At 36.6% G+C, this 24,589-nt stretch overlaps 1 protein-coding gene across 1 annotated transcript in view; it reads left to right on the top strand.

The window, feature by feature from the left end:
* Positions 1-24,589, top strand: part of SEMA3A (semaphorin 3A) — a 160,354-nt gene that overhangs the window by 73,881 nt on the left and 61,884 nt on the right. The window contains exon 5 of the mRNA XM_033514484.1: positions 22,559-22,652. Within this exon, the coding sequence (XP_033370375.1) occupies positions 22,559-22,652 (94 nt within the window). The remainder of the gene's footprint in view (positions 1-22,558; positions 22,653-24,589) is intronic.

The following is a 24,589-nucleotide window of genomic DNA, read 5'->3' on the forward strand; positions in this document are numbered from 1 at the left end:
TTCATAGTCACAGGAAAAAACCATCAGTTTCTAGCATTGTTAGAAGGATTACTCAGAATTTTGTGACTGCTTTAAGGAAATTAATTTCAGCGATGACTACCAGAGGAGCTGAAAATACACTCACTGTTTGCATTTGGATGTTCATTATTTCCCATCAGTTAAAGGATGTTATGGTGGATTATTTATTCCCATAATGTAAATATTCCCCCTGACACATGGTTACCTTACTTTACCATGAGATGATACAGTTTTCCTAATTCATTACAGACATAGATTGTTCTTTTAGGAGGTATGGCAGTCACATTAAGATGTCGGTCCAATTTTCTGGGTGGGAATATTATGTTGGCTCATCAACACAGCCTATAATGTTTCTAGTAACACAGAAGTTCAGCATTTGCCTCTTGTTAGAGTAACAATTGAAAACATTAACCTGACTTCACAGTCATGCAACATATGCAAAATTTCATCCACACACCTCCTGAAACAAAAGACAAGCATGGCTAAGTCCTTTGATCTCTTGACCAACATGGGGGAGAAAAAAATAAAATAACAAACCACCATCTGTTGGGAAACCAATGTAATAAAAACAGTGGAAAGCCATCTTACAGTATAGACTGACTTAATTGAGGAAGTGACTTATAAATAAAATTATTTCTTGATTTGGAGGCACAGGAGGAAACAAAACTGAAAGAAGGATCTATTGAGGTCAGGTTTGGATAGATCAACATCAAAGCAGCATTATTCATTGTGGGATTCACGTCACAAGGCTCCAGTTGACAGGGGCTGACCTCACAAGGAAGAATCGTAAATGTGATTTCTGCCACTGAAGGAAGTGACTGCATTGTGTTTGTAGCTCAGTACCAACATCTTGTCAAATAATCTTTAAAAAGCCAAGGTCACAATGCAGCAGGTTTTAGCTGTGGGTGATGCTCCACATACAGACCACAGTGCTGTGAAATGCTGAACAGCAAACTAGCCAGTTATGTTAAATACTCAGACACAAGAATCTAATGAAGGCCTTATTGATGAACTGATTTCACTGGTTTTTGCCTAAAATTTTATGACAGCTGGCATGCTGTGAAGTGCCTTTTAGGCCATTTAAAGTCTGTGGGATAAATTTAACTCTCAGAGACAAGTGAGCCTGAAAGCACTGCCTTTTCCCATGCTTTCAAACCAACCTGATATTCACATTTTCTGCATGCTGGCATTATATGAGTGTAATGGTGTCCCACTGGCATGGTGTCTGGCCTGCAGTTAGGCCCAGGAAGTGGCCAAAGAAGTGGTGTGTGGCCAAGGCACAGGCTGCTCAGCAGTGATGGAGAGGTTCTTGCCTGATCTCCTCAAAATCTGTTCCTGATGTTGTTCCTGACCACAAGACTCTTACTGATACAGAATTCCCAATAAAGGGAGAATTTCCCCAAAGGAAAAATGAGAACACTCATGGATATAGAAGCTTTCAAACAGATTCAGGAAAGAACAAGTCACTTTCTACAATGGAAAGCCTCCTTGGTGTGCATTCAAGCCCCTTAGACATCTTTTTCTTTCATCAGCAGCTGCAGTTGGCGTGGCAAAAGTAGCTTCTCCACAATGATTAAATCTTATCTCTTTTTTTAATAAAAGCAAAGCAACTACAGGTGAAGCTGCTATTTCTGTGAGTAAACAGCAGGACACAAATATTTCCAGCAGCTGCCCGGTGGAACAGCAAATAAGTTTTTCTCCTGCTCATCTTGACCATCCTCACTTTTATGTGCAGACTCATGTTGATATAAAAAAAACCACTTCAGAATACTTTCCAGAAGCTTCCCTACCTTTTAAAGATTTTGAAACCAAGTCTCTTCTCTACCCTGCTACACAAGGACTGTCTTAAATTTGTTGCCATCTAAATTCATTTAAATCATAAAATTCCACTGCTCCATAGTTCAGTAAGAAAACAGTGCTTACTTGAGTAGTAAATAGTGCTTTTCTTCCTAAGGAAAAAATTTACTGAATCATGTAAGAAAGAGAAGAATTAATCCCATATATGCCAGACACACAGAGAAGATGGCTGGAAGAGGAAAGATCTCTGCAAAAGAAGAACAGATAGAATTTACCTACTGTACACTTCATAACTTTGCTAAATACCCTTACAAAGTATAAAGAATAGGTTTCTTTGCCAGTGTACATAAAACCTTTCATCTTTTTTGCATCATATATTTTGCTGGCATAAGATGACACAAATAAACTAACAGTCAATTATTTCAAGATCTCAAAAGTCTTACAAGACAAAAAATCCTTCATAATTCTTTAAACAACACTCTTGTGAGTGTAGACACCAGGTACAGGAATGTATGCTTGATTCCTGCAGTACTACCTGTCAGCAGGAACGAAGTGCAGTTTAAGGAACAGATCGTGGCTTAGACAGACACTTTATTTTGTGCATGGAAGGAACAGGGGACTGTGCAAAGAAGTACCTAAAAATAACAGGTACAAAAGCAGTGTAAAGACATAAATAATTATTTCCATTTTACATTAGTCCAATCCTGCCATGAAGAGTTAATCAATTTACTGCTGAAATGCTATGGGAGATTAAGAATAGTACTGAAGCAGGCAGTTTTAAATATTTGTGCTTGTCCCATATGCCTACAGCTTGTGTGATGCTGGAAATCAGATTAAGTGATTGCAGCAACTCTTTCTGTTCTCAAAAATCTAAGAATAAACCCTCTGGAAGTCACTTAGAAAAATAAGTTGTTTACTCTTCCATTCATGCTGAGTCCCAGCTTACATGTCTTGTAACAACTTGTTTTCTGTTTATGGCACTTGGTAAGTGTGGAAGTGTGCCGGCTTCTCTTGAGCTTCTGAGCATAAACCATAAATCTCTGCATCTTCCTTCAAATACCGTTCCTGTGAGAGAAGTGTTCTGTGCCCTTCTGTTCCTTCCTTCAGCTTGCCCTTGTCCATGTAAGAAAAATAATTTAATGAGCATGACCTGACTCAGATAAAGTACATGCCTCTGACTCCTTCATGCCTCTGTGGACTTGGAGTAAATTAGTTATTTCCTAAGTAACTCATTTCGTTGGAAAAGGGTGAGTAACTATGCAGTGTTTCCTGGGAACTCAAGGAAAGACTAGTTAATGCCTGCTTTTTCTTTCTCTTCAGCTTCTGTGTTATTTGCTGTAGACATTTCACATATGGTTATTTTTATTTTCTTCCCAGAAGAAGGCTTTGTTTTAAAAAATATTTTTTTTCTGTAGCTCAGTGAGTCAGAAAATAATGTGAGGAACATTTGGATGAAAAAACCAGTCACCATTGGAAAACTTAGCTAAAAAGAAGTATTGTGAAGAATAAATAAATGTTATCATGATGAATTCACGCCTATTAGAATTGGCGATGACTTGCTATGTCATCCAATCTATTTTAATTTGTGTACATTTTCAGTCATCTACAAGTCTGGACTGTCTTCTCACCTGTAGTGATATAAATTACAGCTAGTGATTCTTGCAGTGAAGCATTAATTTGCATTTTAATTATTTCAGTTTCAAGTATTGCACTGCTAATCACAACTGTACATGTTGTCCATCCCTAAGCAATTTCCTATTTCGTGTTTGTATCAGATAGGTCCAGAAGAACTCTCGTACAACAAACTGTATGATTGTATATAGTTTAGTTAAGAAATGCTTCCTGATTAATGAAAATCTGTTGATTTCTCCAAGTTGCAACGTGGTCACACTCAGATATATTAAAAAATGTTTGCAAGTATATAATCAGATGAGAACACAATACTTTCCATTAATGAAATATGATCCATAATGAATCTTGCATGGGAGTGCTAATAACTACCTTTAGGTTAAAGTGCTCAGATGTCACAGTATAACAGTATCTGTCTTAGATGTGTATCATTATGGCAAGTAATTAAAGGTTACTTAGCTGTTAAATGGTTACCTTGGAGGAATCCTTCAGTTGCATGGCTTCAAACATGCCTTCAATTTGAAATTAATTAAGTGAATTAAATATCAGCCTTGTAGTAATTGTTATATGTGCAGAATATTAGGCAACTAAATGTATAATATAACTGGTCAGAGGACTTGAAGATGTATCTATTTGCTGTTAAAACAATCTTCGTTGTTATGTGTAGAATAAAGCTGATGCATGTTAAAAGGAACAGTGACAAGACGGATGAAGAGAAATGGAATGTCAAAATTGTCATCACAGTGATGTTCCACGTGCTGCATAAGTGCAAAGCTCAAGTAGCAATGTTCTGGTGAGAGAAGTATTAAAATTCACTTGGTCTGTTTCACACCTCTGCTGCTACATGGAGTTAAAACCTGATACCAAATGACTTGAGTTTTGCTAACAGCTCAGTCTGACTCATCACAAGGATGCTTTCAGGGATTACTAAATTGCTGCCTCCTTCTGTATTTAATATAAACCACACCAGAAAAGTTGAGCAAGCGGCTTGATGTGGATATGAAACCTTTTTCGCCACCTCTAAAAGTAGAAATATGACATGGGCCACATCAGCGACAGATTTTGACTTAAATAATTTCCTAGCATTATGTAAACTGGCAGTGACAAATACAAATAAAGCAGTACATTTTGTTTTTTTATTCTTTGTTTAATGGGAAACAATCCACTAGATAAATAGGTTCTTCATCTGAGACCTTTTCATATGTAAGCAAGAAGATGTAAAGTTCATATCTTTCCTGTCCTCCTGAAACATTGTCTTTACTGCAGACAATGACATTATTAACATAGATGAAGTTTATTCTTTAAATGCTTTGCTTACTTATGTCTTCTGATGAAACAGAAAAGAAATAGGAAAAGAAATATGTGTTACACTGCAGAAAACTTTACTCCCAACACAGCTCGTAAAGTATTAGCAGCAGGAAAGGAAGCATGAAGAATTTGTAATAGAAATCTGTGTTTTTTTCATGTTCTGATACGGTTTTTTTATGCCAGTGAGATAATTAACAGTGGTGGCACCTTCTTATCAGTGATTCGGAAAACTGCTGCACATTTTAGTCAAGGATGACAACAGTGTTAGGGATTTTTCTCTAGTTTTCAGGCTTCTGCCCAGGGCAAATTTGGCCTTGATCAGTTTTGCGCTCAGCAATCTTAAAAGTTGTCTTAAAAGTTGAAGCTTCAGTGATTGTCATGTGAAAATGGTCCTTTGTCTCTGGGCCAAAAAGAGAAGGTAACTAGAAGTGGTGAAACTATTTGTCCATCAGAAAAATCTTTAGATGCCCCTCTGCACACTTATGGGCCAAGGCTACATGAAGTTATATGTAGGGGTGAAAAAAAGTCTTAGTTCTTGGATTCTCATAAAATTGGTCAGTTCTCTATGCAAGCTGTGCAGCTTCTCAGATAATACAGATTTTTATCTGTAAGGCGCAGCAAAAATATACTGTTTGATTCAGCCTGATTCCAAACCTGGAGACAGTTTTTGAAGGGGGATTAGGAAACAAACAGTCTAAGAGAGGAGGGGAATTAGAAAACAAACAGTGTAAGAGAGGAAGATTATCTTCCAGAGAGTTCTTTTGCCCTGAGGTATGAGGGCATTTTTGTTGTTTTGTTTTGTTTTTTAATTACAAACCAGTAAGTGTATAATCAGAAAAACAAATGGCATTGATTACTTTTTCAAAGCAGTGACTCTGATCGTTTCATCTATACTTCCAGCTTGTTTGAAATATGGAACCAGCATAAAACCTGAAAGCATTTTCCATTTATATAAATCAACATTACTCTGTGTAGCCAGTGTTTATTTACAAGCTTGCAAAGGGTTTCATGAGGGATATTCGTGCACCTACAATACAAACCATGTGTCAAACAGCGGAAAACTGCAGACCAATAGCACTGTTGTTTTTTCCGTTTACTTGATCCAAGTTTCATTTTCTGTTGGGCTAAGTATCAGTGGTCATGAAGGTGGTGTATCAACAATAGTCATGGTGGCATATTTAATTTAATTATAGCTGGTTGAGGTGCTTAACGTCGTTTACTCTGAGCAATTTATTTTATTCTGATTTAACAAACCTTTCTGTATGCATTTCATCATCTTTTGTTATAAGAAATAGGGATCTCATTTCATTATTTAAGTGTCAGAGTAATGAAAAAGTAAATTTTCATCAACTTACTGTTCCTGTACCAAGGGTCTTTTTGTGGAATACTTACCAAAGAACAAATCCCTTGAAATCTGTAGAGTATAGTCTAGACCATTAATTTTGATTCCTAACTAAAAATCTGGAAAACTTATACTGAATTTAGAATACGGTAAGATTGAGCATCATTTACCATGGAATGGTTTGGGTTGGAAAGGGTCTTAAAAATCATCTGGTTCCAACCTCCATGCCATGGCACCCTCCGTTGGACCAAGTTGCTCAGATTCCCATTCAGCCTGGCCTCAAAAGAAAATTGCTGCTATTTAACGCAGAAAAATGTCACATTCTTCCGACAAGTATAATATAATAGTAAATGATTCAGACTCAAGTACAAGATCTATGTATTCTCTTAAAGACTGGTGGGGATAAAGAGAAAATCAATGGGTAAAGTTGACTTTGTTTAACCTCAGTCAAGAAAAGAAACTAAAAAAATGAGAGTTTGGACAACAAAGTAGAAGCTTTGATTGTGAAAGAGCTCTCTGCATGACTTTAGCCTTGTCCATAAGGAAACTTGTGAATGTCTCACGAATTCAGTGCAAATCCCTGCACAGGCATTCCCATTTCAGTTAAAGTAGCATTTCAGATCTAGTCTTAGCTGCCTGAAAGTAGCTGAAAATAAGCTGCTCTTAAATTGAGCTCACTGTGTTGACACAGAGTGCATGTGTTTACTGGAATCTCATTACATTCAAACATAGGGATACAAGTCTGCAGATTAGTGCTTGCCCTGAAAAGGCTGTTTAGCCTTTCAAAGGATTTTGCAGGAAAGCAAGCTGGAATACAAGCCCTTTCTGCTTGTCATTTGTAGGTTTGTGAATTTGGCTTTTATTTCTTTGTGCAAATGTGTTTTCATACAGACAGTGGAAAGCCATGACCCTCTGTAAAAAGGATTACCTCGAAGGGAGATAGTAAGACTACAGTGTAAAGGATGGTTAATGCAGAAATTCTAAATCTTGCTGTACAAAGATTATATAGCACAATAAATTTTTTAACTCAAGGTACTTTCCTGACATTATAAAAACAGTCACATATCAGAATCACAAAATAAAAGTCTTTAAGAGAGGGCTAAAAGAAAATAAAGGAAAATATCTGCTTTTATTTTTTTTTGTAGAAAGATGATACAGAATCCCTTAAAATGCGTTTTCTTTTAGCTGACATTGTAGCAAGTAGTTTAGATAACACTTAATGATTTAGATATTATTTTTACAATCAGTGCATTTCATGGGGTATTAAAGATAATAAATAAGGAAATACTTTAAAACAGATAATAGAAGAATGTAAAGAAAGCAGAAGATTTCAGTTGCTTACAAAAAGCCTGGCATCTTACTTATACGAAGCAATGACCCACTGACATATGACCCATTTGAATAGAGGAATCAAATCCCAGCCTAGAATTATTTATTTGGTAGAAAAGTTCCCAAAAAGAAGAGAGATGCTTTTTAAACTTACACTTAATTTTTTTTTCTTTTTTGTTTTTCTAAGTAGTAAGCAATATGGTCAGGAAAAAAATCCAGAATTAACCCTTCTAAAACTTCCCAAAAAGATAAAAGCAATATACTTTGGGGCTAACTAGGATTTCAATTAGTGCAAGAGTTGAACTGGAGCAGTAGTTAATTAAATGTGGTGAGTCGCCCAAGCTTCCCTATCTGCTTTTTTCTCTTTTGGGACTGCTGCTTCTAAATCTCTTGGTCTTCTCCAGGCTCACAAGACTAGAGTAAATTTCCAAAAACAGGGTGTGATAAACTGCAACAGCAGCTGCAACTGCACCCAAAGTCTTCACCTAAAAAGCAGAAATTGTGATGTAGTTTGTTAAGCAGAGGAAAAAAAAAAGTTTGGATTTGAAGGTTTGTGCTTGATGTAAGGAGGATTTTAAATGTAGTAGCCATCTGGTAAGAGGTGAGATGAGATGTATGAAAAAGCATAAATAGCTACCACTCATTACATAGGTGAAGGAATGAAACATAATAGTGAATTTAATAGTAATAGCTAAACTTTCATTAAAAAGAGATTGCAATATTTTTTCAAGATATTTCAGTGAACAGTTGGAGACAATGAATCTGAAAACCGCATATTTGCTTTTAAAGTTGCTTTTAAAGCCAAATCTCTGAGGCAGTGTCATTGCTGACTACTTTTTGTTTTCTCTAGAGCTAGTGTTAGGCTTTAGGTGCCAGTGTCAAATTAGAGCATTAATTACCCATGCAGTTAAGTGTCCAGTGAAGTGCTTTTATAAAAAACAGTTGCAAAACCTCATTCAGAAGTAACTTGAGTTAATTATGTCAATGTTTTCAGGGAGATTGCTCATAAATGTGAAGTAAAACTGACACTGACAAGTTTCTGCATTTAGATGCTTCAAAAGAACAACTTAGTTTTGAGTTTTATAGGCTCTCCATAGGCATCATCACAGCCAGGACACTCTGAATGTGTGTCTCTGAAAAGGAGATAGATTTGGGGCTGCTTATAGTGCCAGAGAACACAGGTCATGCACTGGAGGGAAAAAGACAGTGAGAAAAATGAATAGATGGCAGTAGGGAAGTATGTTGGAGGACTGTAGGTGTTCCAGATTTTGTTCTTTCTTGATGTTAAGGCAATTTATTCCATACAGACTTAGATTACAGTTTATTACAGAGGGTAGAAGTAATTTTTTCTGATTTAATTCACCTGAAACATACTCAGTTCATATAGCAATCCAGCCTTATCCTTAGGCAACATAGAGAATTCTGCATCTTCAGAAATAGTGCTTATCCTTCACAACTTCTGTAGTGTCTGAGATGTTCATGACCATGAAATAAAAATAATAAAATAAGATGAGGCAGGCACTCAGAAGCAGTACATTTCAGAAAAGTTCCTGGATATCGATTTATATTTCTCTGAACTAGAAAGAATAAAATTATACGTATTGAATCCAAGAAGGGAACTCAGGAAGCAGTATGAAATTTCAGCTACAATTTAATTTTACAAGACTTGAGGCAAATTATTGTCCATCTTAAAACAATCCATACCAGCCATCTGAAAACAACATGGACTTAGGTATTCTGTCAAAATTTGGTTTTAAGGTTCACATTCTTGACATGTAAATCTAGACTAGAAGTCTTTGGAATTCTTCCATAGACATTGTCACCTAAGACAGTAGATCAAATCCCTGTGCTCAATTTCATATAAATAGCTAAAAACTAATGTGATGGCAAGGTAGATAGCAGTTGAAAAGTGGGAATGCAGCAGAAAGAAGAAAGCATATAGCCATTGTAAGTAAGCCTGGTCTATTTTGCATCCTGTTATTGTTACTTCATTTTCTGTTTGCAACTTGCAGTTATTCCTTTTCTACCAGTAATCCTCTACTTTAGCTGCTCTGTAAGCGAGAATACTCATCATAGTGCAATTTGTGATAAATGAGTTTTTAACTTCTTATATTGGTTAAGAAGATTAACAGTGCAGAATTTAAAACCTGTGACCAAAATTTGATGAGACAACTTAAAATGAATGACATTTGAGATAGAAAGAAGCTTCTGAATACCAACAGACAAAATCCAGACAGCAGGAAAATAAGGTTAAAACATTCTATCCAAAGCCATTTTACAAAAAAAGAGAGGAAATGTGTGACATATGGTATCGAGTGAGGCACTTGAAGTTGAGTCTAAAAATGTTTAAAAAGACAGCTGTTAGTTTGCATGATTAAAAAGGGAAAGGAAGGATATTATGATACATCAAGAAGCAAGGAAGTTATGAAACCAGAGGTGGACTTGTTGGATGTTTGTTTGCTTTTCTTATCCAGTGGTTTCTAATGTTTTTATTAAATTTATCTTCAAATTCAACCTCCACCTCTATCTTCCGTTCTGTTTCTCCCAGTGACATCAGTGCTGGCTATTAACACAAAAACTGGGTGGATCCTTGAACCCTGAAACCAAATCAAAGAACAGTTTAGGGAAAGAGATAATTACGTATCAGCTCTTCTTCCCTGCAATATGTTTAAATAGATTAGATTATTTTAATAAGCTTTGGAAGCGATGGTAACACTTAGAATAATATTGTCACATGAATCTCCCCTGGCTGTATATGAATCATAGAAGTCTGTGAAAAAGCCCCCAAATTTGTCTTTATGAAATATTGTTGTATGTATCATCTGATCTTTATTCTAAGGTAAATTACTTATTTCTTTTAAATCTTTGTTTATATGATAGTTTAATTAATTTAGTTGCTTTAGAGCAGGAAATCTGTGAGAGGGATTTTTTGCTTCCACTGCTAGTTCTTGTAAAACTCCAGTGAATAGAAAACAAGTGGCAATTTGCATATGGCAATTTGTCCATGCATGGGGAACCCAACAGAGATATTCCTTGGGAATCACAGGACGACTAAAGCCTAACTGGGCACAAAAGCTGATGTACTCTCCCTGTCACAGGCGATCCTTACCAATTTTACTTGGCACATTGTGCATAGCTTTGCATGTGCTGAGTAAGCTCAGCTGCCATTCGCTTGACTGGGGTTTGAGGCAGGACTATATACTTTTGTTTATGGCACTGGACAAGGCTCAGGAACTAGAACATTAGCTTTTTGCTTTGGCATAGATTTCCTGGCTAAATTACCTAATTTCTCTCTGCCTCATTTCATAAGAACAGTCCAATCTGTTCAGACCAAAGGCTCATTTAGCCCAGGACCCTGGTTCTCACCGGGTCCCATAATGAATGTCAGCAGAGGAGAATGAGCAGCGAGCAGGCAGCAGTGCTTAGTGATATCGTCTCCCAGGCTCCAGCACTGGTTGTTCAGGGATTTCCTGAGCCAGGGGTGGAATCTCTGTGTTTAATGCTTTTCAATGACTTGGTTTTGATAAATTAGTACTGGCATTTCTTGAGCTCATATATCTTTTAAGTATCCACAGCACCCCAAGCCCTACAAATTGCAACATGGGAGGAACATCCCTTTATTTAATTTTGAACCTTCTGCCTACCAGTTTCTCATTTTGGAAAAAAACTGAGAATACTCTTCTTATTTCCTTCAGTGGGTCTGTTTTCTGAGTTAGAGGGCTGTAACTTCATGCAGTACTGAAAATGCAGGAGTGCCATACATTTAAAGAGGCTTAAAGTCACTGTTGGTTTTGTTCTTTATTTCATTTCTAAAAACTCTGCATGTAAAATTTGCTATTTCAGACTGTTACCAGACATTGACATCATTCATAAAAAAAAAAAAAATTAAAAAAATTTTAAAAAGCAATCATGACTTTAAGACCTTGAATTTGATCTATAAAATATATACTGTAATAGTGTTTCTTGAATTGCCTTCTGTGAAAAGATACAGAAGGAAACCATGAACACAGTTTTGCATAAAGAGCACAAGTTGTTCTGATCTATTCTAGCTGAATAGAAACACTGAAACATGAGAGGAGCGTGCCCTGGACTGTGTGGGTTTTGGGGAAGAATGCTAAGTTATTGATATAAGAATATCAATAGATATTATATGATATGAGAATAAAATGCCAATCTTGCAATTTAACTTCTCTCCTACCACTAACACCTCCTGAAACAGGAAGACAGATGGGCTATTATATTTCAAATTCCATTTGAGTTAATGCCTTCATACAAAAGGAAAGGAAAGGGGAAAGATTCACTTCATTCCCACACATTTTCTGTGCATCTCTAAATGTGCAGTTTGGCCCCAGTGGACCTTTCTGGCCCTGTGAAACTTGTCTTAAAAGGCATCTCCAGCACCTTCCAGGTTTGTGGTCACTTTTTCTACAAGACCATACCTCTGAGTCCTTCCCCTTCAATGGACTTACATTTCAGGAACCAATTATGGTTGACAGTGTTTCAGAAACTGTCTTCTATTTCTCAGGGGCCTGTAATCAGTGTTCAAATCTGAGGTAAACAAAGTTTCATCTCTAAAGAGAAGATAACCTTAGCAGAGTTCAGAAGGCTCCTCAAACAGCACAAACACCTTTTCCCCTTGAGATGTTTACATCCAAGGTGATAGAAAACTGAGCAGCATTGTCTTGCAGATGGTCTGAGAAGATTTTATTAAATAAATACAAAGGCATGTGTTTTTTACCTACCAATTAAGTTCAAAATTTCCAGATCCAGGGCTAAATTAAAGGCAACAGTCTAGTTGTAAAACTAAGACAAGAAGCAACCGAATCATTTAAAAGTTAAAACTATATTGTGGATATGGAAAAAAAAAACGGATTCTGCTGATATTTGTTTTTCTTGATAATCTCCAAAGCTGACTTTGTTCTTTAGTTCTCTTGGCTTTCACTGGGGTTGCACAATCATTGCTGAGGAAAGAACCCAGATCAATGTCTAAAGGTGCCTTTGCTCGTGCATAACAAATTAAAAGGGTGATTTGGCACAGCAGGTGAGATGATTAATATTTCAGGTCTTATTATTTTTGTTTGTGAATGTATGTGTTTGTGTGTAATTATACATTTCAAGGATAAACAGCTAAATGCAGTTAAACACTTAACATTTATCTGAATAAATGCAAATGAAACTTGCATTGTAAAACAAGTAATTGGTGTGGATTAAGAACACATATGATTTTTCTTCTCAGTGTTTATTGCCATTACTTTAATGATGACAAAAAGCAGAAGGGTGGTGGTACAGATGCACGTTTAGAAATTGTATATTCATCAGTTCAAACCTTTTAAATTGATGGTGATGGAGAACAACTGTTTTAATTCATAGTCATTTGGAAGGATTTGTCGTGACCTCGAGTTAACATGTAAACATGGCAAGGGATTTGAGAAAGATTCCTCTGGCGTTCACTGAACTTGAAGGGAATCTTTCTGTGACTTTAGTGGGCTCCATGCTGAGGGGCCAGAGAAGGTACCCATGGAGGTCTCTCAGGGATCACAGCACATCTGGGATGGCACCAGTCTGTGGTGATCAGTGCTGTGGTGCTTAACCCTGCACAAGGCACAGGTCCTGCATAGCTCAGTTCATGACCACAACCACTCCTCACCATGTCTATGATCTGCTGGTGGGGGGGGTGAAAAATGAAGTAATCTGAATGCCAGCTTTCTTTGTCAAAACAAAAACAAAAACAACAACAACAACAACAACAACAGAAAAAAAAAACGAAAACCTGGCTGGTGTGTTTGTCAGTTTGTTTTAACCAACCAAGGCAATCTATATCATGCTGTACTAAACCATACTAAACTATACTGTAATACACCACACCATGCCATATAATGAGCCAGGATTTTGAGCCAAAGTTCTGTTAAATGAAAGGCTTTGTTTCTTCCTCAAAGATACAAATATCAGTAATTGAGTTACCTGCTTGGATGCTGATTAGCCCTGCTGACACTGTGCATTCCTATTTATGAATATACAGATATAGATATAACAAATGAATGTAACAAATATTCCTGCCAGTGTCACTGACTCTCTCCCCTTCTGGGGACCCCTGGGTTCTAGAAAAGCAGGAAAGATAGTGAATAAAGAAATTAATTTTAATGTACGTTTTTCAGTCACCCTGAATCAAAATCACTTAAATCCATCTGTTACTGTGTCAGCGAAGTTTTTGTTGCACTGGGAAAAGAATATCAAACATTCTTGACTTTTTTAATAAATCCCCCCCCAAAACAGTATGAGAAATGCATTGCTCTTAGATACAGTGCCACGAGGAATAATTGCAACTTGTCACAGAGAGAGGTTATAATTATGTCTGCTGTAAGTTACTTCTCCATGTGCACAATACAAGTTACCTTTTCAAATGCATTGTTCTCTAATGCAATACCAGTTATTAAAATTTGACGATATTATTACTTGCTAATGAAGAAAAATGAAATGAGGCTGCAGAAAGGCTTGGCACTGTAACACTGAAAGCACGTGGAGGGAACAAAGAGGAAAGAGAAGTGCTTATTGCAGAGATTTCAGATCTAAGCTTTGCCTGAGGAAAAGCTAAATTGCCCAAAGGGTCAGAATTTCAGCTTCTGTATTTCAGATTTTATGTCATTTTAAAAATCTGAGTAAGTATCAAACACTGGTCTAGATCTGACACTTCATAGGCACCTCTGCATGAAATGCTGCAAATAGATTGCAGTATTTTAGAGACAAAAACAAAGCTTAATAGTTGTTGCAGTAGTTGCTGTGGTGTATTTCTATGCCCCTTTGTTACGTGCACAAATTCTCTGAAAGTATGCTCACAAGATCTTATTTTAGGGAGAAGGAATCAATTGTATTTTTCTAGTCTTGCTCCTTACTCTGTCACTCATTTAGAGTCAGATTTTTGAAGCCTTTAATTTAGGTCATGTGTTCATATTAGAGACGACTTCTTCCTGGGAATTAAAAGGCAGATAGGATAAAAAGCAGTTCAGACATATGCCTTCATTTTCAGAAGTGACTAACAGCTCCAGGTATCAGAATTTTAAATTGCCCAAGAAAGTATTTGCTGAAAATCAGAGCCCTTGAGCAAGTTTTAAATTGGGTGCCTAACTTGTGAGTGTGCAAAATCACTTGGGAAATTAGAAAATCTTGGCCATATGCTTATATGTTAATGCCACTTTACTAAGTCCTTTCTGTATGTTGCTTCCCCAATTTGCAGTTGTTTTTGTGTTGTAAATAAGATATCCTTGACTCAGACATGAAAGTTCCCCAGGAAAACTGGAGCACTCTTCTCTTGTTAAACAGCACCCTAATTACAGAAGCAATTTTACAAACAGTCCCCTGGGGGAAATATTTTTGTCCTCATCAGGAAGGCTCTTGAATAAAATAACACCTTTGCTAACTTCATTTATTTACAACGGGACACAAGACTGAGGCTGGGTTAGATTTATTGCCATTACATCACTGATGCTCAGTAATTCATAAAACATTGGGTCCAGGAGTCAGCACTGCTGTTATTTCCTCTGATGCCTGACCTCACCACAGTCTAATAACATACAGGAAATCCAGAAGACAAAGGGGGAAAGAAGTGGTCTTGAATGCTAAAAATAACCATAGAAAACTTGTGCAATCATGTAATAGAGTATGGCCCAATAATATATTTAACATAATAGTAGAATCTGCTAAAGCAATTAGAATCTGTTCCAAATGTTTTTAATGGAAAATATGCTGGAGGTAAGAATAAGAGTACTTAAAGAATGGAGACTTTTAGGTTATGTAGTTCAGTTACGTGTACTGGTTTTAGGTTTGTATATCTTATTTCTTACATATGCAGACCACTTAATAACTTGACTAGAACAGACAGTCATTGTATGGTGGTTATATTTCCAGAGGTCATCCTATATGAGCCAGACAGTCATCTTAGGTGATGTATTACTCTTGACAACCCAGAAAGTTGCAATACAAAGGCATTCTAATTCTCAGTGTCCTCTGAGAATTGTTCAATATCCTTGATGGTGTATCTAGTGTCTGGTATGCCATTGGGATGACATTTTTGGTGTCTTTACTAATCAGTCAAGGTTAACATGTCATTTATGTTAACTGCATGTTTGGTTTGTTTTGAGTTGTTTTCTTTTTCTAATCACTCCATACTTGCAAGAATTTCTAAAGCAATAAACAATATAATGACATGACAGTGAAACTCATGTCTGCTCATTTATTTGTTGTAGAATTAGAACATATTATCCAAAATAGGCAGATCTTTAAAATTGGTGCAAATAGGTAAATGACATCAACAGGGAAAAACAAAACCAAACCCAGAAAGCTGTTGCATGAAAGTCAGGTAAGTCTGGTGAATTTAGCTAGTGAAATATCACAAACATATGTATCTTTTTTGAACAGCTGCTCAGCTTGACTGTGCCTGCCCTCCTTTTATTTACATATGTTGCACAGTGATTTGAAAGAGGCTATTATTCATATAAATACCAATATTAGTATGCAGACTAGTATGTTCAGGTGTGAACAAGTCTTCACTATTTGACATTGACACTTGGTTTCTCTCCCAATCAGAAGCACTTACTGATCATGAGCTAGGAATAATGAATAGATTAAACCAGCTGTTCCTGAACAGCCCAGTTGGCTGTTTTCCATTTAATTAAATTCATTGGATTATAATTGGATGGATGGATGGATGGATGGATGGATGGATAGATAGATAGATAGATAGATAGATAGATAGATAGATAGATAGATAGATAGAAATAATTTTCCTTTTAGCAAAGGTGTATGGTAAATTAATAAATATTGATAGATTTAATTTCAGAAGAAAGCAATGTGGTGTGTTTGATAATTGACTGAAAGACAGTTATTGAGAGGGTGAGTTGTCCAAATTCAGCCTAAGGAGTCAGATTGTCAAAACTTGTGCTTTCCAGAATTTTCTCTACTGAATTTTAAGGCATCTTCTGAAGATCAGTAGATAGAAGAACTTTCCAGTAGAAGCAATGTAGAGGGATAAAAGAAGAAAAGTGAACCAAGAGCCCTGTTTTTCTTTCATTAATCTACAGAAATGAAACATGGAGCTGGTCATCATCACAACAGCTCTCTTATCTCGATATCAAAACTAAGATTTGCAGGCACCAAAATGTCAGTAAATATCTACAAGTATAGGGAAATGAAGATTTATTGAGTCTGAAGGACACAGGTCAGTGCAGAGACTGTTTGAGAGGTCTTGGTGTGATCAGGAAACTGAGCAAACTGCCTGAGGGAGGCACGGAGAGGTGGGCAGATCTTCATATCTCATGATAGTTTTGCAGGTAAATGCTCCTCAACAAAGTTCCTTCTCTTTGCCCTTTGGCACAGCACAGCACAGCCACCCCAGAAAGTTTCAGTTCCAGGTCCTACAGAAGCTGGAGTCCTTTCTTTGGGAACACCATTTCACTAAAGATCTGTCACTTAGAGTGATTTCCCATAGGATTTTAAAACTGATTTTCATAACTCAATTCCACTAAACCTCAAGTTGGAAAAACAAAATGTAAAAAAGGTGTTGCAGAGCCCAGTGTCCTCCAGATGTCTGCAGGTAAAACCCTATAGTACACGGAGCCTGAAGACTAAAAGTCAGAAGCCACTGTATGCATTTCTTTTTTCTTTTTCATTTCTTTGTTTCTTTTTTCTTTTTTTTATTATTTTCTATTTTCTTTTTTTTTTTTTTTTTTTCTTCTAATAATTAATGATTTAAAGCAGTTGCATTATTGCTCCAGTCACTTTTCACCTATTTCCCTAATGGTTACCACTTGCCTCAACATTTACATTTGTTTTAATATTTGTATTTTTTGCATAATTTCTCACATTATATTTATTTGCACTTGCACTTTTTTAAAAATATAGCATTCCATGGGGATAAATTTAATAAAAGTTTCTCATTAAAAGTTCTGTAACAGCATGATTCCCAAATCTGAAACCAAAGTCCTCACATTTTACAGCTTTCATGACTCAATAGATTAAGTGTGAAATAGGAAATATAATAACAATAACAACATAGCCATATCCTGCACAGTTGTTTCACTTAAAATTATTCTTGAAAAGTAACATAATTCATAAATAAATCAGTTCTCACAGAGTGAAATTTACTCAAAAGACTCTCTGAAATAGCCTTGATGTAGTTATAAAATGTGTGCACGGAAAGTTGTATGGGCAAGAGGCGAATCAAAAATTCACTGATAGGAGCATATTGGAAGACAGGAGAAAAGAGGAAAAAAAAATGAGAAAAAAAAAGAAAACAAAGAGCAAAATCATCAAATTTCTCTGTTGCAAAGTCAGGTGTCTCCAATCAGCTGCCTCTGCAGTGTTCATTTAAGAAAGATTCTTAGATCAGACCTAAATTCATATGAAGGTTCCTCTGTGGTCAGTGATGAGATCTTGCCCTTGGGAACTGCAGTTCTGAGCTGCTCTGACTCCTCATTCAGAGGAACCTGTAGCCTTCTGCTGTGAGCAGGGCAGCAAATTCAGCCACCCCAACTAATGCCTCTGTGTAGAAGAGGTAAATCCAAACCTTAACAAGTCTCAAAGTATTTCCCTTGAGTGGTAAGTGGAGCTTTGCCTTTTGTACTTTCCAATATTGAATAATAAAGAGAACAAAATATTTCCATGCCAGCAACTTCTTACTAAGTTAAGAGACATTGCCACGATTTAAAGTTCTCCAGTACACAATGGATGCATTTTTATACTCCAAGCACCCTGAAAATCTTTTGGAGCTCTTTTTTCTGGGGTTTTGGATTATGGGTGTTACTTTTGGGGTTTGTAGTTTTTTGGGTTTTTTTTTTTTGTTGATCAGGGTTTTTTAGAAAATACTTCATCATAGCACAACACAGTCTGTGTAAATAGTGAGAGGAATAGCAACATCAAAAATTCTCACAACTGTGGCCAGCTCTACCTTTTCACTAAACAAAGATTGTGATAGTTCCTGAAGCTCTTGGTGCATTGCATGTTCAATTCTTTGTTCAGCAGTTTCTTGTGGAAATCAGTTAGTCCCTAAAAGATACCCTGGAGATGTGCTCCTTTCTATTTATGGTTTGGAGGTTACAAGAGTAAGGATATGAGTTCATTCCATTGCTCTAGAATGGCTGGGGAGCTTCACTGCTGTCATTCCATGCCTGATAATTTAAACCAGTAGTAACTCCATAGTAGCTGTACACAATCCATCAACAAAGTTTCTTCAGATCATTTGCTTTCACTGTATTTATTCATTATTGACCAGCAGTGGTTTCACTGCATTAGCCTCTGCAGTTCTGGGATGATTTCTGTGGGAACTGCCAGAAAAAATTCAGGAAAAAATCCCCCTGAAATTCAGCAGTCAGTGCTGTCCAGGCTTAGGATGGTAGGTATTGCTTCCTCACTGGCCACATGTTCACCTGCAAGGCAGTAGTACTAAACTGGGAAATAAAATGTATATTTACCAACAACAGCTAATTTAAGTTTTCATCTTCCTTATCTTTGTTATGTTGAGACAGTACTAGATGGGCTAGGTCCAGGCAGACATACAAAAAAATTGTTCAAGAAGTTATCATACTGGGTATAAATATATGTATATGTGTGTTTAAATAGATATAGAGTTGTTATGTTTATGTATATATAGCATTACATTTTTTTGGCTCACTGGCTGAGTGGAGCTATTCAATAACAAGATGTGAAATGTCTAGTCAGATAGCAATGTCTTGTCACCACTCAGTGTTGTGATGTGACACATTGTTTCAGTCGTGTTTCACCTGCTTGCAAGCGAGTCTGTGGAGCCTGGAAGTGGCAGATCATCGGGAATCACAAATTTTTTTTCTTTCATTTCCAGGACTGAACTGTAGTCCTTTTTGTCTAAATCTTACCATCTATCACACTATCTGCTACAGGAAAACATATGTTTTAAGGAGCCAGAAGCATTATCTCCTACTCTGCAAGGCATTTACTAGGTGAAACAATTCGTGTCATGCCATGAGCCAGCAGTCACTTGTCTTTATAGGCTTGTGGAATTTCAAGACCTAAAGAAACTCATTTTCAGTAGTTTTACTATGGATTATACAGAAGCATCAATGAGATATAAACTTAGTCTTTAATAACCCATAAAACATGCTACAGCAAGGTTTTTAGCTACAAGGAAATTTAAAAAAAAAATTGAAGTACATTGTAATGTCCTTTTGGGCTGCCAGTGAAACTAATGAAAGGGTTTAGACAATAAATTGGACTAATTGTTGAGTTACAAAGGCCTTTCTTTGAATTTTTTTTCTTTCTTTTTGCATTTCTAGAAACTTTTCTCCCACCTGGAAATCTTGCTTTGTCATGAATTCCTGTCCTTGATTCTGTAATAGCCCTCATAAAACTTTGCAAAATTGAGCATTTGTTTAATAAAGAGGGGGTTTTGCTGTCTATGGCTCAGGCATTTGCTGACTCACTGCAGTACCATTCTTTGTATTCAATTAACTGCAAAACTCAAGAAGCAGCAAAATTATTAACTGATCAGAATTTTTCTGAAAACAATGTGCATTCTTTCCATCTGACAGCTCTTGTCTGTACTGTGCAAAGGAGGGCCACACTCACTTAGACCAATGACCCCCTAAATCTCTCAGCAGAGCCTTGTTCTTTGCTATCTCCAGGCAGACTGATTAAATTTGGGTGGAAATGCTGTAGACAAATGACTTGTGTGATCAAATACCTATGACAAGTCATATTGCTTTCTAGGCTTTTAAAATGGTGGGTGGTATGTCGAAAAGAGTTTATTCCTCTGTTGCCTGTATGTTCTGTTGGTTTGTGGATAGAGGTAGTTTGATTTCAGCACCCAAAAAGCTGTTTGGGCAAGTTGCCCTGTTCGTGACAGGTTAAACTTCCCACAGCATGTTTATCAGAACTGCTTGGGGCCTCAGACAATCCATGATACATTTATTTGGCACTTAACAGGGATGTATTTATTGTCATTATTACTCACCCATAAATTTGGAAACTTACAGTACGTGTCTCTTCATTGCTTTTTAACTGAAATGCGAAAACACTGTGGGATTTCCCTTTCAGGCATCTTACTTCAAATTTTTATTCCAGAAGCACAAAGAGAAGGGTTGATCACCTCTGACTTACGTTGACCTGGGTCTCCACTCGTTCTTGTCTTCTACACACCAATATCAGTAGAGTTACAGTGACATAAAACAGAAGAATACAGTCAAAAATCAGATCCTCCTACACCAAATCACTTTCCACATCTGTTTCCTATTTGTCTTACAATGACACATGGGATTATTTTGGGAATATATTCTGCTTTAACTGTCATGCCACTGACTCTGTAGCCTTATCAGATATCCCTTGGTGTGCTGGTTGAGCACTTGTCATCTACTAAGAAGAAATGCCAAGAAAATGTAGATTGATAATAACATTTTTCAATAATAGCTTGTAGCATTAGTGCCATCTTCTATTCTTGCAGTTGAGGTTTAGCATTCTCATCAATTTACTACTTTTATTTATTATTCAAGATCTAGATATGGATCCTAGAGTAGAATTCCAGAAATGTTTTTCTGTTTGATTATTTATTCATCTCTGCTTAGAAAGAGCAAAGTCAGAAGACTGGAGAGAAGCAAGGAATGTGTCTGGGTTGTTGAGCCAGAAAGAAAGACAAGAAGAAAGAGAGAAATGTAGTACTGTGTCAAATAGCACAAATACAGGATGACTGTATAAACATAATCAGGCAGGCTACATGTACAAGAACATGCTTTAGGAGATTGAGTCTGAGTTCTGGGATCAAGCTTCACAAGGCAGTGTCCAACCTTTTTATCTTACAGTGCAGTAAGCCATGGATGACTATCCTCCTAACAGTTTATTTTCCCTTCATCTTTTTCTTCAGTGAATGGAAGGAAATGTGAAATCCACCTCACATTTTTTTTTGAAAATATGTAATAAGTACATAGAAATATATGCTGGTGTGATGTAATTGAACAAGCCTGTAATAAAATCTGTAGCCTGTGACTTAGAGAATCATGGACACAGTGGGTTTAAAATAACACCATTTGGAAGAATGCCTGGTCACTTGGCTCTCCCTTGCCTGGCTTCAGTATGGATGAGCAGTATAGGGAAGGCAAGGGTGCCAAGGAGGATGATGCTTCCAAGGTGGAGGTTGATCTCTTCTCTTTGGGGTTCCTTGGCATAATTAGGTGTCAGTGCAAATTAGCCACAGTGCAGGTGGGAAATGGAAATCCCAGGTTTTGCTGAGGTCTTCACAAGTGCTCTGTGGATGTTGAAGACTTCTGTTCAAAAAGCATCTATTCTTCTGGTTTTATCCTCAGAGCAAAACGTAAGATAAATATACTATTCAAATTGATTGGCAGACTTGGTCCCCCAGTTAAAATTAAAGTAATTAATGCACTGAAAAGCCCATTGGTTTGGATTTATTTACCTTCATTTCACTTGATGTTTACTGAGGCCCTATTTAATCTTAGTTTATATTCCCCTATGATTTGCCCTCTGCCTGCATATTTTTAAAGTTTCATTGCAAGGTACTGAATAGTAGTAGTAGTGGTAGTAGTAATAATAATAATAATAATAATAATAATAATAATAATAATAAATAATAATGCTTTCCTGAGGCAGTTGAAATTGAATTTGAGGATGTATATAAAATAGTAAGTCACTAATATGCAGGCTAGGAAAAGCAGAATTTAGCATATTAATATGTACTAATTTAAAGTGGTGGCACATTTCAGAAAATAATAGTAAAAAATAGATTTTATCTTTTTCTCAGATAGAAGTTTCAAATTCCTGTTCTTCAGTTACTATTACTCAGATGTATTCTCAGTGAAAGTAAAAATAATTTAGTGAACCCATGAAAATTAATATGAAAATAAATGATATGTGCAGTGGAACAGAAGAGACAGAAGCTGTTTATGTGTATTTTTGCCTTTGACCAGCATTCAGCACATATTGATCAGGAGATGGGTGTTTTTACCAGACCCTCACCCAGTGCAATTTGACTTCCCTGAAGCCACAAACCCCACTATGACTCACATACATTGCACTCTTTTTAGTTCAAATTACTTCTTAGTGTTCTTTCATCAAATAATGATGCTTTTTCCTTCTTTTTTTTTTTTTTTTTTTGCTTCACAGGACAACATTTTTAGAATGGAAGAGTCACATTTTGAAAATGGGCGGGGGAAAAGCCCTTATGATCCCAAACTGCTGACAGCTTCACTTTTAGTAGGTAGGTGACACAAGTTCAACAAGATGTGCATTCTCTGTAAATAATTTGCCAGTTTTCTGCTTTTTTTTCCTCCTTGCAGCACCTTATGATAGGCATTTGTTTTATGCAATTTATTTCCAGGTTAAGGTAATTCTGGTTTACTTTTAATATAGGTGAGCCAAGTGTCCTGGGGTGTAAACCAAGATTCAGGTATCACAAGAGCTGCTTTATATCCTTGCAGGACCTTGATTCTGCTAAGTGTTTTTCTTCCTCACATCTTGGTGGAGGCATTTTAATCACCTGGTTCCCAGGCTGGCCACACTGGCGGTCACACAAGCACAACTGAGAGCTAAGTTGGAGCAGGAATCAATAACTCCTTACATCAGTTTTTCTGCCAAGGAATGTCTGTCACCCAGCTTTACCTTGTGTGGGAGCTGGAGATCAATGAACAGCCACAGGTCTGGGCCCTAAGGTGATGTTTCAGCTGAAGAATCTGTCCATCTGACAGTAAATAAAATTAAATTCCTGACCAGAAGGAAAATATTTAAATAAATTAAGTGTTTTTGAATTGGTAATACTTCATTTCATGAAATATGTAAATATGGAGCAACTGGACTGTGTCAATCTAATTGAACTAATGCAATTGATTGAATTTTTCTAATTGATTTAACTTATCTAATTAAATTAAATACGTTTGTTGTTATTACTTCAAAACTAAAGTAAAAAGATGTTTTGTGAGACTAAATAAGGGGACACAGATTCTTCTTTCTCAACTCCTCTGCCTAGGTGTAGCCACCTTATCTTTAACGTCCTTCCATGTAATTTTCTGGTAATTTATTACAACTTCAAATCCAACAATAGTTTCAGAAAATTGGAGATTCTCTTCTCAGAAGTCTTCAGGAAATGACAGATAACGAGATACATTGGCTTTTTCAGGCTTTTGTCCGTATTGTTTGCCTAAGGCCTTGCCTACCGTTTGCCCTTATTCTATTTACATTGTATTTAAAAATTAAGCTATTCAAAATAGACAGCAACAAAAATTTAGTCCTAAGTGTGCCTCATTTCCTGATCTTAGAGGCCCATAATGATCCCAGGTGATGAACTAACCTGGGGACACACACTTTTTAACAGGAAAAACAGGAAAGACATCTGCATCTTGCTCCAACTTGTACCCTGTACAAACAAAAAGGGAAAAAGGAGTGTGTGTAAGAGGCCAGTGTATAAATTAGTGCCTGGAGCAACTTGAATTTGTGGCAGAGCTACTCTCAAGCGAATAGCTTTACTATTTATTTTAATATACAATAAAGAAGAGAATGATGACAGGCCAGTATTACATGGTATACCCGGTATGCAACTGCACAAAGTCAACAGTGTCTAGCTTTCCACATTCCTTTTTTTTTTCCACTCTGTCCGTCATATATATGATTATCTTACTTCCCTTGGCTTAGATTTCATGTCTTTAAAAGATTTTTGCTTTCTTGAGCCCACTTCCTGCCTCTATAATTTTGACTCCATGTGTATTTCCTTCTAATAAATAATAGACTGAGCATGATCATTTGTTTTGAATCAGGTCTCAGTTAGAGCCACTGGGTGTAATAATACAATAGAAAATGATGCAAATTGAGCATTCAGAGCTGGTGACTAATTTATACTTCAGTCACTTACACAAAACTCAGGGTGAAGCTAAAATTAGCATTCCTGTCTCCTGAACACCAGCAGCCTTCTTTCTTTCCCTCTTTATAGTTGCCTCACAGTCACGCTACGTTACTGATTGTGATGTTGCATTTACTTTGACCCTTTTCTGCAGAGTGCATATTGCAGAGAATGTATTTCAGAGGGTGGATGCCAAATTCACCACTGGTGCTTTGCTTAAAAATAACTTCTCTTTGGCAAAAAAATCCTTGTTCTTTATGGTAAAATGATGACCCAAGGCAAAATAATGTCCTCCCCTCAAAAGA

The sequence above is a fragment of the Parus major genome, chromosome 1A, assembly GCF_001522545.3.
Source record: "Parus major isolate Abel chromosome 1A, Parus_major1.1, whole genome shotgun sequence".
In the NCBI taxonomy this organism is placed as follows: domain Eukaryota; kingdom Metazoa; phylum Chordata; class Aves; order Passeriformes; family Paridae; genus Parus; species Parus major.